This window comes from Phalacrocorax aristotelis, chromosome 6 (genome assembly GCF_949628215.1).
Source record: "Phalacrocorax aristotelis chromosome 6, bGulAri2.1, whole genome shotgun sequence".
Taxonomy (NCBI): domain Eukaryota; kingdom Metazoa; phylum Chordata; class Aves; order Suliformes; family Phalacrocoracidae; genus Phalacrocorax; species Phalacrocorax aristotelis.
In genome coordinates this window covers 47,756,703-47,769,704 of record NC_134281.1, presented here as the reverse complement: position 1 = coordinate 47,769,704, position 13,002 = coordinate 47,756,703, and the positions used below count along the sequence as shown (strand labels likewise).

The 13,002-nt window shown below is 42.0% G+C and overlaps 1 protein-coding gene across 1 annotated transcript in view; it reads right to left on the bottom strand.

The window, feature by feature from the left end:
• AGBL4 (AGBL carboxypeptidase 4) overlaps positions 1-13,002 on the bottom strand; it is a 991,536-nt gene that overhangs the window by 233,205 nt on the left and 745,329 nt on the right. Inside the window, exon 7 of the mRNA XM_075097666.1 lies at positions 1,419-1,508. Coding sequence (XP_074953767.1) covers positions 1,419-1,508 — 90 coding nt within the window. The remainder of the gene's footprint in view (positions 1-1,418; positions 1,509-13,002) is intronic.

The following is a 13,002-nucleotide window of genomic DNA, read 5'->3' as shown; positions in this document are numbered from 1 at the left end:
TTTAAATTTTTCCTACAAAACATGAAGTTTCTCTGAGGCAATCAGAGCATGACTTCCATCCAGTTGTTTCATCAGGCTAAGCGTGCCACCCGCTTTTTCACATTCCCTCTTTTTTCCTTTTGAATAAACTCTCCATTATCAAAATAACACAACGTCATTTACAAAGTACCGCCACAGCAGCATGCCTCAGCCCTCATTTCACAGGGCTATGCCAGCAGCCACAAACAGAATCAAAGCATCCAATTAAAAATCCATATTCATTAACAAACATCATGTGTACTATAATGCCCTGCATTGACTATGCCACCACAGGAGATGGGAAGCTCGCTGAGTTTTCCTGCTCTCAGTCTGAAGCACCATTTTATTAAAGGAAGGTTTTTACCTTTGCTGCTCCACAGGTGGGCAGGAAGAAGTCCAGTGTCCTGCTAGCCCATCGGGCCAGGACAGCAGAAGTGACAGCTGTTGAACCTTTGCCTTAGAGACATGCCAGACACAGGATCTTGCCAGGATGAGAAGCACGCAGAGAAGACCATGAAACCGTGCCAGACCTTTCCCACCAAGGTCTTTAGGTACCAACAGGGCCAGTCGCAAACCAATCTGTGGCATTACAAGCAGCCAACGTAATAAACTGCATATGCTTGATTGATGCAACTCATTGGCTAGGCAGGGCCAGATCCAAGCTGATGTAGTAAATTAGCATATTGCCTTGGCTTCAGGGAAGTTATGTTGATTTACACCATCAACAATTTACCACCGCAGAAAGTCACATACCATAAGTACAATATTTCAGACGTATACAATGAAGTTATACAAACACATGCCAGGATTATTTATTTATTTGTATCCACAAGCCTGAGATTTACAACTCTATAAATATGAGCTGAGCAATTTGCTTTCTATTTTTAGCAGGAATGCTTTGTGCAGGGAACAGCTGTTAGCCACTGGGAGCTGTGGTCCTCAGAGCAGCAGCTTCAGACTAATAGAGGCTGGGAGAACTAGGGTCATTGCTTTGTGGTGGAAAAGAACCTGAAGATGGTAGACAGCAAAAAACCATAAGCACTTAACAGAGAACCACTCTCAGAGCTTTTCCAGACTGTTTTCCAAGGCAAGAGAGCCTTACATGATCACATTGCATATGTACGAGTGTGACTATCAGTTCTTCCTGACAGCTTCAGCCCATGGTTCAATTCTGACCAAGTTCAAACAAACATCCACAAGTCTCACAGGTAATATATTCCTACTGCCTCCAAGAAGGCAAGCATCTGGGTAGAGGTGAGAGATGCTGCTATATCCTCACTGTGGAAAAAACTGTCATATGAACGCAGCCTTCTATCAGACCCAAAGCTATGCAAACCCAATGCCTGCATTGATAGGAAATTAGATCTCATCAGAACTGCCATCTTCATGCAGACACTCACCTTGGCACACGAAGGAAGATGGTGTTTCCCCGGGGTGGACTCGTGCAGTGATGAACACCACTTTCTGTTCAGCCCCTGGACGCAGATTTGCTGCAGCAGAAGGGGGTGGCAGGGGACAGAGGGAAAAAGAGAGATAAAGATCCTTAAACTGGGTCCCATATGTAGGACACAAAGGGCCATTAATATTAAAGCATATCCATTTATTAAAGTTGGTTATACATTATAAATAAGCACAATCTATAATTAAAGGAGGCAGCATCACTAGGTCTCCATACCAGGCCATATAGCAGACTGCACAAGGGCTGCAAAACTAATGACATGCTGCTACAACAAAGTTAGCTCACTTTTTAAAAACCAAGATTTACTGCAGTGAGTTTAACTGTACTGTAATTGCTCTCTCACTTGTGATAAATGTCCCCCTGGGGCGACAAGAACAACAGTGGGGGTCCATTCACCATGTAAAGCCAATTGCACCCTGCATTACACTTGAAACAAGCCTTAACAGTGCCAAACAATGGTAAAGTGCTAACAAATGACACTTATTAGGTTTTACTCTGGGAGATTTTGGGAGGTGGGTGTTTATGGTTTGTTTGTTTTTTTTTTTTAATCTCATAACAATTTAGGGCTGCATCTGCCCTGACTGAAAGACATGTTCAAAAACAATGAAGTATGGAAAAGAGACCAGGATTAAATCCAGCAACCTTCTCCACAAAGGGCATGAAAATGTGCTGGATCCCCTTCAAACTACAGGTAGGTGGAAAGGAGACTTATATCCCAGCTACACTGAACTTGGGTTAATCCCCCGGTATTGAAACCACATTACTTTGGCCACTTGCTTCAGCTGCAAACTGCATGGGTCAAGCAGGAGGTTTTCTGTGTTTGTGCAGTGACTGCATTTAATAAACAGGAAATAAAAAATATGCTTTTTCAAAATGGGTTCTGGGAATTTTAAAGACCATAAGAGGTCAGGACCTCAGTTAGATGTCTTATCTAGATCTGAACACACACAGCAGGGGTAATACTAAACACAGTAGGATCCAATTGCTAGAGAGAGTTAAACTGTTGTTTTGAAATAAAAAGTTTACACACTGAAAAGAGACTGGAAACTAAATCCAAGATTTTCTTTTTTTTTTTTAATTAGGTAGATGCATTATGTATATACCCAAACATAGACTTTTAATTTCAAAGATGTTTGGGAGTCCTCGAGACCATACCTGAGTTATTTTTTCTAATTTCCTGAATTCTTAGTAAAGCTCAGTTTCCCCAATGGTAAATCACACCTAACAGCGCCACAGAAATAATCAATATATTTTTGGTTGTTCTCAGGAGACAATCTCAGCAGGTTTCTTTTTTATTTCCTTAGCCTCTCTAAATGTCCTACAGCTGCTCACCCTGTAACTCAGCCATTCATTTGTTCTTTCATACTCCAGCTTCACCACTCTCTGGTGTTTTTGAGCCCCAGAGGCAAAGAAATATAAGAAAGAATGTCTCTGACAAACATAGCAGCTGGTAGGGTCAATTCTGTCTGCAGAGGAGAAGTGGGAGGCAGCAAAAAGGAACACAACACCATCAACTAGAAGTTGATGACCACCCCACATCATTTGCATTAACATTAAGTAGCGTGGGAGGAAGGAGATAAATCAGCAAACCAACTTTAATGAGCACTTTTGCAAGAGGAGAGGAGTTTTCCTCCTCTCTTCGAAAAACAGCATTACCTTAAAGAGACAGTGGCTCAGCACATAAATGATGCTCAGCAACATGACTGCCACTGTTTCAGCTGGAACAGCTCCTTGGTTAGGAAATCTTTTGGACCGAGGATTAGTTTGAGGTCTTTTGTGGTTTAGTTTTGTTTGTTTTTAATTACAACATCTTTGTTATTTATGCTTTATCCTTCGTAACTGTTATTAAAATCACTAGTCAATTCATTCTCCTCTAGAACTGAAAAGAACTTTCCCAGTTTAGGAATCAGTGCAAAGCTGCTTGGAGACAACTGGAGATAAGGTAATGGCTGCAAAACAGGACTTCCCTTGCCTGCTTCCTTGGGAGATGGAAGGGCACCAGATCATCACCCTGCACCCAGTGCCAAGAAATTTCACTCCGCCTTGGCTTACGATCCCCAATGCATCACTCAGTTTCCAGCCCATTGCATTTGCTGCGGAGTGTGAATGTACAATCTTGCAAAGTACAGACCCCTCCATCGTACCCATCCTCCTAGACATGCAGGGCTCCAAATGAGCACAGGCACAGCTGGCTGTCCATCTGCATGTAGCAGACATTTTCTCCAAGTTTGTCAAGCCCAACAATACCTTTAAAAATCTTTTTCTTTAAGCAATGTCCTTCGTTATTCATACAGAAAGAACAAACGCATGGCACGTGTGACTCTGCACATGTGTATTTCTTCCTTGCATTTGGGCTGGATGAAATAGTGTGACCTGCTGACTTTTTTAAAGAGTCATTTTCAGGGTTTGAATTTCAGAATGCGTGTACCTGCATGAGTAAACATTTCTTAAACGTTTCTGTTAAGATTTTGGAAAAACATATACCTTTAATGCAGCCTGGAAACCCAAGAAAATTCAGTAGTGTTTTCTAAATATGGGTGAAACTGGTAAAAGTTGCTTTGGTGAATAAAGTCCTTGCCTAAGTACAAGGGTCTGTGAACATATGGGAAGAAACAAAACTGGCAGACAAGCTTTCAGTTCTGCACATCATCTTCAATCACACTTCAGCTACTCTGAAAACGCAGGTAAAAAGGGGGACATACGAGGTAAGATGGATGCTCATTAGCTGAACTATGGGACAAGGTGCACCAAGGGCTTCCAATATGAACCAAAGACTAGTTCATACTTAACACCATAACACCTAAGAGTTTGAGATAGGAACTTTGAACCTGGCTAGTGCAGGTCATGCATTATTTACAGGCTGGGCTCCCGGCATGAACATTAATCCAGCACCAGTACATTATAACCTGGTCTTGGAAATCATATATTTGGCCTCGCATGCTTGTCTTGGTCTCCATAACATCCTGTGATAAAAAGAATGACCAGTATGTACACATCCAGACACTCCCCTAAGTCCAAACAGCAACAGCGCTGTCTTCTCTCTCTGTGGTTTTATATATAGTCTAAAAATGAAAGGGCGAAAGAAAAACAGAAAGGATAAGCCTTATATGATCAGGCTACAGTAGTAAAGATTTAAAAAAAAAAAAAATGCTTTGTGTTCTTTTCTTCTTTGCCAATTGCAGCGGGGTCCGTGCCCAGGTGCCGGCAGCGGGGGCGGCAGGGTGAGCTGCCCGAGGGAGGCCGGGTGCCCCATGCCGGTCACGGCCGGCTCCAGCGGCCCCTCCGCAGGGCAGAGCTGAGCGCCGCAGCCGGGGCAGCGGGGCCTCCCTGGAAGAGCATTTAAGGAACGGCAAAAGCACCACGCAGGCAGAGGAGTGGGGAAGCCTGAGGAGAACCAGGGTTCGAGGAGGAGGGAAGGGGGGTGCTTCAGGCGCTGGGACAGAGACTCCCCTGCGGCCCCGTGGAGGGACCAGGCTGGAGCAAATGCCCCACTGCAGCCTATGGAGGAGCCCATGCCAGAGCAGATTCTCCTGGAGGACCACAGGAAGGGCCCAGGCTGGAGCAGGGCAAAGTGAGGAAGAAGGAGCAGCAGAGAGGAACTGTTTCAGACTGACCACAACGCTGTTACCCATTCCCAGCACTGTTTGGGGGGGCGGGTGGGCAGGGAGAGGAGCTGGGGCTGAAATCAGTCCTGGGAAAATGGGGCGGGGAGGGGGGGTGGAAACTCTCTTAATTTTACTTTCTGATTCTCACTATACAATTCTATTTTACTTAGCAATAAATTAAATTAATTATCCCCCAAGTCAAGTCTGCTTTGCCCAGGATGGTAATTAGTAGGTGATATTCCTATCTTTATCATGACCCATGAACCTTTCCATCTTATTTTCTCCCCCTGTCCTGTAGAAGAGGGAGCTGCTGGGTGGGCATCTGGCAGCTGGTCAAGGTTAACCCACCAAACCAACAATGGATACAACAACTACAAAACAGCATATTTTAAATGTTACATTAAAACTGCAATCTACTTTCTACTTCAGGATTTAAAAGATCAATCAAAATTAAAAAGATTAGAAGTGCATAGCTTTGCTCAGTAGATGCCAAAAGCACTTAAGCAAAAATGACAGAAATGTATACTCCATTTAGCCACAACTTTGCCAGTTGTGGAAATGCAGAGAAATAATCTGTTGTGGTACCCCTTCTACCTTTCCAACTGGCACAGCTGTCAATCTTTGAAACAAAACTATTTGACAAAAGTGTTTTTCAAGGGAAGAAATATATAGATTTCTGGAATTATTTCTTTTACATTTTCTCTTCCAGAAAACATCTTGAAGATTGAACTAAACATTTTCTTTTCTCTCTGAAGGCTACCACCACCATAATCATTGATAATATTTGCCTTGACTTAAGAATCTGACTGGGACATAAACAATCTGCCGCTACGTGTTACACCCTCATAACTTGCTACTCACCCACCACCATCCTGTCGCTCTGCTGCAGAAGAGAATTCCCTTGGGCAAAGCTGTGAAGATCTAAGGTGCTAGTCAGAATAAACAGCACTAACCTTAAAATCTATTCTGGCTATAAAGCTACCTCAATGGTGATAAAACACCAAGCGAATGTCATACTGAAAGGAAACCCAGTTAGGTGCAAGCAAGCAACTCAAATCTCTCACTCGGAATATAACTTGCATTGTTAGGCCCTCAACACATGGTCCTTCTCTACTGCCACAGCATGTACAAGCCAACAACTTAAAGCAATCCCACTGGCAACACTCACCAGCTCTCACCTGAGACACAGCAATTTCCACTTTCTGTTACATATTACACTAGTGCAACTAAAACAAAGTCCCAGAGAAAACAGCTTCTACTAAAAATCAAGACAGATCAAAATCTAAACCTTCATGGGAAGACAGCAAATTCACTTTGTCATTTTCATTCAATTTTCATTTTTATGCTACTATAAAAACATGAAAATGACAATATTTGTATGTAGTAGCTTAGTAATAAGTATCTAGAAATTTCATGCAGAAATATTACATTTATGGAATCCCATTTGCACTTCCAAATTTAATTGCTGTAACAGAACTGAGCTGCAGAACTTTGCTCAACATCCAGGATCTTTTCTGCTACCATGTCAGACCAGAAGCAGACTGCAGAGATTACAGTTTGTGGTTTCTTCAAGTCTTGTAGCCATGGTACAGTAGTGATACAAGTTCAGAGATTAGTACTAAGGCTGATGAAGTACAAAGGAAGAGCAAGTCTGACCCTAGAAGTCTACTTCAGAAAGCCTTTAAAGGGCACCCATCAGGAGAATTTGGGAGTGAATTCCACTCCTCTGCAGAGGACTTCAAAGTTGGGGCAAGGTACTAGGAAAAGGTTGCATTTCTCCACTCCCACGTTTCACCCCAGCTGTAAAAGACCAGAAGGCTCTAATCAGAAGAAATGGAAATCCATCACCCTAAAAACATATGCCTAAAAAGTAATTTGATTTAAATAGACACATATTTCATGAAAATGTATGTGTATCTCTTGCAAACAAATTCCATGCTGTCTTCCTTTCTCAGGTACTTTGCAGTATGAGGTGTGCTGTTGCCAGCATTTTATATTCAAAACCCTGTGAGTTAAAGACTCCACAGAGCAAATCCAAAGAACTCTATTGCATTACACTTCACTGTGCTGTCTTGGCTTGTCTGTGTCCAACAGAACCGCAACATCCATGTTGAAAGCAAACACTGATGTCATTGCTGTCCTGACTGCCTAGTCTCTACCACATTAACCTGCTCTAGCAAATCAAATCCAAGCAGCATTTACTGCACTCTGGCTTTTCCTAAGAGACCAGACTAGCACCCAATTGCATTTATTTTTGTTACTTCTGGTTACAAATGTCATTTCAGGTAAGAGTGCAACATCTCAGCAATCCACAGTGCAAAAGAACACCATTTTTGGTCACTACCAAATCCCACTGGACTTGGTGAGGTTGGCTAAACACACGCTTTTCTTTCTTGCCTTCTTATAGTTGGCTTGATCAGTACAAAGAAACTAGGTGGCACAGAAGCTAAAAATGGTGCTATCTGTACCACAGAGAGATGAATGAAGACTGGACTAGTTTTTGAAAGTCAGACACCAATTCCTATGTACTTTTACACTGAAAGGGAGGCAGCAGTATCACCTTAACTACCACCATGTTTAGATAGTCCCATGTGGAGCACAGAGGGTTTTTGTTTAGCAAAGCCTCACTTGTTCATGGACCTTCTATCCAGCAACAGTCCTGCCTGTAATGCTAAAAACTGGACCCAAACCTCTCAAGTTCTGGACTTTCATTCAGGTTCTAGCCCTACTCTGTCAGGTGCTTAAATAGGTGATTTGTTTGATGGACTTCTATTGTGTTTAAAAATGTGCTTAAACATAAGTGTTGGCATAAGAGCTTTGCTGAATTGGGGCCATTTAGCAGGAAGCCTGCCTCTGAGATCATCACAATGTTTTAAAGTTGGAGATTGTGCAACTATTATCCTTTATTGCCCATTTTATGCCAAAGTCTCTCTTTCTTTTTACATTCCTCTTAAAAGCAAAGCTATTTTGGAGCATTTAATATTATTTAATCTCTTTACTCTGGCAGCACAGAAATTACAGAGACCATTACAATGGTCCTGTGTGTGCGTATGCTTTATTGATGTATATGCTGACCTAATATCAAATTGATTTTGCTCAGCTTTTCTGCTGACCATGGAAAAATGCAAATTGGGTATTATATTTGCACACTAATTTTATTGGGCCCCTGTGTCTTCATAAAAAGATAAAGTTTGGGCTAATAAAAATAAAACATTTCTGGTACTAATATAGGCAAATGTTTATGTAGGCAGGTAACAAATTGGTTTGTCATTTAGGGGAACATAAAGAGCACTAAAATCATCTTTAGGCAAAATAGATTGGTGGCTTTTGCTTAGCTTTTAGCTTTCATTTGCAAAATCAATTTAATGTAGCACAGTGTCTCAAAGACAGGGTGACACAGGATTAAGACATTCATTGTATTCCCCCTCCATAACTCCCCCTTATTCAGAGGCCCTGGGATTTGATTTTGCTCTTGTTCAAAGCAAATTAAATATATTCCACCAGAAAAGGGGAAAAAGGAACATTGAGACTTATGCCATATGCAAGCATCCTATAGGGACAAACACAGGGGCAGGATGGGAAAGTGAGACTCAGTGTTCTGAAGGTAGATGCTGAAAGAGTTATCAACACTTGTCAGTGCCACCAGGAATCTGAAAGTGTAATACTTGTATGATCTCCTTGCCTGGCTATTTCTTTGTTCCTCCTTCCTCTTCCCTCTAAGTCCTCTGTAACAATGCCTTTCTCGTCTCTAACAACCAACAGTCTCTGTTGGAATGCAGCTCAAGTGAACTTCAATGAAAGTTTAAGTAGATGGGCATACATCAACAGCCTAACTTCTATTTATTGAAATGAGTTGACCTATTTAAATCCCGGAGCAGGCACTATTTCTAAACAGCTCTTGTTTTTCATCCTCTTCTTCCCCTTCCCTCCCTCAGTTGCAGGGTATTTTGGAGGGGTTCCATGCAGTGGGAGGTTACATAAACAGTTTCGATGTTAATACTTGACTGCATTTTCAACCTAATAGCCCAGCAAAGGGATCTGACTGTAAAGCAAAAGGCCAGAAATATCTTCTGGTAAAGTTATGCTGAAGCACATATCAAATGACACTGCAGAGCTATATGCAAAATCAGAAATGGCAAATGACTATAGAGCAAGATTCCCTCTTACCTCCCAGCCCCACTTGTTTGTTTTTAATCTTCACTACATCTTGGAAGCAACCATTTTTCCATTTGGGCTTTCTGATACCGGCAGCTTGCTATACTTCTGAGGAAGGATAATTAACAGCATGCAAAACCAGTCAAGGTACACATACGTCTTTCCTTCCCTCTTTGTCTCCACTAAAAACCACTCCCAAAAAACCTGAGGTTTTGTTTTTAAACTATACATACACTTTTGAACACTGGAACATACCGTCCTCTGAATAAGAATAGAAATCTGGAACATGAACAGCACATTATCATCCTCAAATGGCCAAGGTGATGACAACTCACAATTAAGGATGCAGACAGTAGCATTTAATGTCACCTACCTGCATCACTGTCATATCATAATAGATTAGCAGGCAGGTCCCCAGCTTGCTTTCTTTTTCCCTCTCCTGCTTTGCTATTTATAAAGTCAGGTTGGTGTGTAGATAAACCCCTTGCCCTCCAGAGACCAGAGGCAGGCAGTAAATTATGGGAAGGCTAAGTGGTACATCAAATGTGTCTCCTCAAAGCTATATATCATCTTGTTAAATTTGATGTCTAATCCCAGAACCCCAGAATTCATTCCCAAAATCCCAGAAAATGCATGTGTCCTTCAGATGATATAGAACAAGAAAGTAAAGTTTACCTGTAGGGAAAAGAAAAAAAAACACCAAGCCAAAAACATTCTAGCCACAATTTGCTAAAAGTCTTCATTTTACTTGAGTGTCTATCAATGCTATTTCCTCAAATTACATAGAGTCAGAACTCACCCATCTGTATTTGAATACATGAACTCTGATCTGCAGATCATCTCCTTTTTCTTTTTTCTTTCAATGGTCAACATTTAATTATAAATTGAATAAACCATAACACACCCTATTCATCTCTCAGATTTTTGCACCAGATAGAAATGAGTAGTTTATGGCTGTAGCAGCACTTCTGCAGTTACCATCACTGACAATAATAAAGATCTTCAGCCATTCCACAGGGTTCTCTTAGCTGAGCTCCACAGTCCCACATCAATGAAGATAAGGTAGAAACACTAAGGAGCTGCCTGCAGTCACAAAGGAAACAGGCCTCATCTTTAGGGAAGGAATTGATACTAACTGGTACCTATCTTGCTCTCTTTTCACAGCTATCATCCCTCTAGAATGCTCACCATCCCAGTAGCCTTCACTTTATACAAAAGGATAGAAATAAAATATTCAGATGCAAGACATTTTTACCTGCAATACTACAGTTACATTGGTATCTTTTCAGTTTGTCTTTAAAATCCAGGGATTCAAAAGATATTGCTAGGGCCTGTAATAAAGCAACTCTCTATCAGCTCTCTCCAGTGGAGAGGGCTAAGGCTATGTTTGTTTGCTACAAGTATGCATGGGCTAAAAGATAAGAGGATAATTTATGTCAGAATTTCAGCCAAGATAGCAAAGAGGGAATTGCCAACCACTCACAGAGTAGTCCAGCAGCTACAGGAGCAGCCAGGACACCTCTGTTCTGTTCTTTCCAGATTTGCTGTTGATTTGCTTGTGATTAACTTCAGTGCTTAGGTTTTCCCTTATAAAAATTGAGCAAAACCGTGTGCACTTCAGAACAGAACTAAGAATCCCAGTACAGCTATGCTCTAAACTCTTCTAGTTTCTCTGAGATTCAGAACCACATCCTTGCATTTATCATGGATCCTTCCAAGGAAGGCAGTGCTGAAAAAGACATCTAGGACATCTATAGCTGTCATGAGATGCAACGCCAGAATCTTCCAGTCCAGCATCTCTAACCTCTCAAAGCCCATGGTTAAAATAACAGGGAAGGAACAAGCTGCAAGACAACATGCAGAAATCAGGAAAGATGTTTCTGGGAAGCTATAACTGGAAAAACTCTACTCACTAGGGCTATGCCACATATTCTTCTCTTAAACAGGCTAAAAAAAGCACAACAGGAACAGAAGCGAAAATAAAAATGTGAGAGGCATGAAATAGTGGACAAAGCTGGATAGATACATACTCAAGTATCTTGTTCTAAGCAGGGCCAGGTCTCACTCGGGGTGGGGGGGCGGGGGGTGGAAAGGAGAGAAAAGCAGCCAAGGTTCCAGCCAGCTGGGCTAAAGGTTCAAACCTGGGGGAGTAGTGAAGCAATACAGCCAACACTGCCACTAGATTTATCTCCTGCATTTCACTTTTTAGACACTGACTTGAACAACATGAACCCTTCTCTCTCTTATTCTTCCCAAAACAGTAATTATAAAGAAGTGTGGACACCCCATGCTCAATTACAGGACACAGGAGATTAATATTTTTCTTATTTTTTGCTGCATCAGACCCTCCCTGGGAGGAGGAAGAGGGACCGAGAGGGTTAAGCAGAATAAAGCCTTCAGTGTACAAGACCTGGCTTGAAAGCAGTGATCCCAGACAGGAAGTGCAAGGTGTTCTGCAAGAGGCTTTGGCCTTTACTGAACTATGACAGTGTGCTCTTTGGTAGCTGAGCTAGCGGTCAGTAAAAAGCAACCTGCTGAAATGAGATTCATGAAGAGCAGCACTCCTCAGAATGTGACACTGACCTCTCCAGGAAGCACCAACACTCTCTTCAGAGAGAGGCTTGAGCCCACAAGACAAGAAAAAGACACCTCTCTTCACATTCACAGCTTGCCCAAGATCAGAATTTGGACACGAACCTGCAGCACCAAAAATTAAGATGCTCAGTAGATGTTCTTACATACCAAATTCAAACTTCAAAATACCGCAGCAAAATGGGGGATGCAGACTACTGTCAGGGCTGAACCACTCACACATGTCCCTAAACCAGCCAGAAGCAAGTCCTTCTTTACTGTAATGTTAGACATTGGTTTCAAATCAGGATGAGAAAAAGGTTCTTTTTACTGTAAGTGAGATGGCAAAGATGGGGTGGAATGTGTCCCCTTTTCAAAAAGTGAGGTGGCCTCTCCTGGTCACGCTGGCCAGGCCCCTGCTTTTGTTCATTGGTTCTTCATAGTTTTTATTCACAGGTTCGTGATGTCAGGAGTCTGTGGCTTAGGAGGAGTCTCAACAGTCTTAAATAAACTTTGCTTAGGTGTATGTATTCCACTCACTTTTGACTATGACTCCAGCATCACCAAGTGTCACAGACATGACCTCAGACAGAAGCGTACTAAGAATATTTGACCTATAGTACATATCCTGCAGTCTGACAGAAGGAAGTCCTAGACACCCTTGTCCTTTCCTTCAAAAGAAAATGTTGAGAAGCATGCCCAGAGGTAGGGCACCTTCTGCCTTTATTAAGGGCCAAGAATTAAGTAAGCTGCCATTCTTAGTCAGATGCTGCTTATGACATTTCCCCTCTGTTGCAAAAACAATTATCACAAAGATGTTTAAATCCCACCTGGACACATAAAAACTTCTTCCTCTCTAACCAACCTGCTGCGTCTGTCCCCTGCCTTACATGAAACCAAGAACAGTCCTTCTCACAGACGTGATTCTTTTCTAAGATGTCTGTAAGCACCACATTAACTTCACATACACACAAATGTCTACCAATCCTAATTGTCCTTTTTGTCCCATCATTAGTTAACAATAAGTTTCAGAGGCACAGTCAATCAATGCAGCATGGTGCGTAATGTGAAAGCAGATTTTGTTGCCTGTGTACGTGAGCACTGGAAGGCTGTGTGAGCTTTGTAAACCATACCTAGTCAGGAAACTGTTAAAACCAATTTATACACACATGCACACTCAGTCTCTCAAGGCAT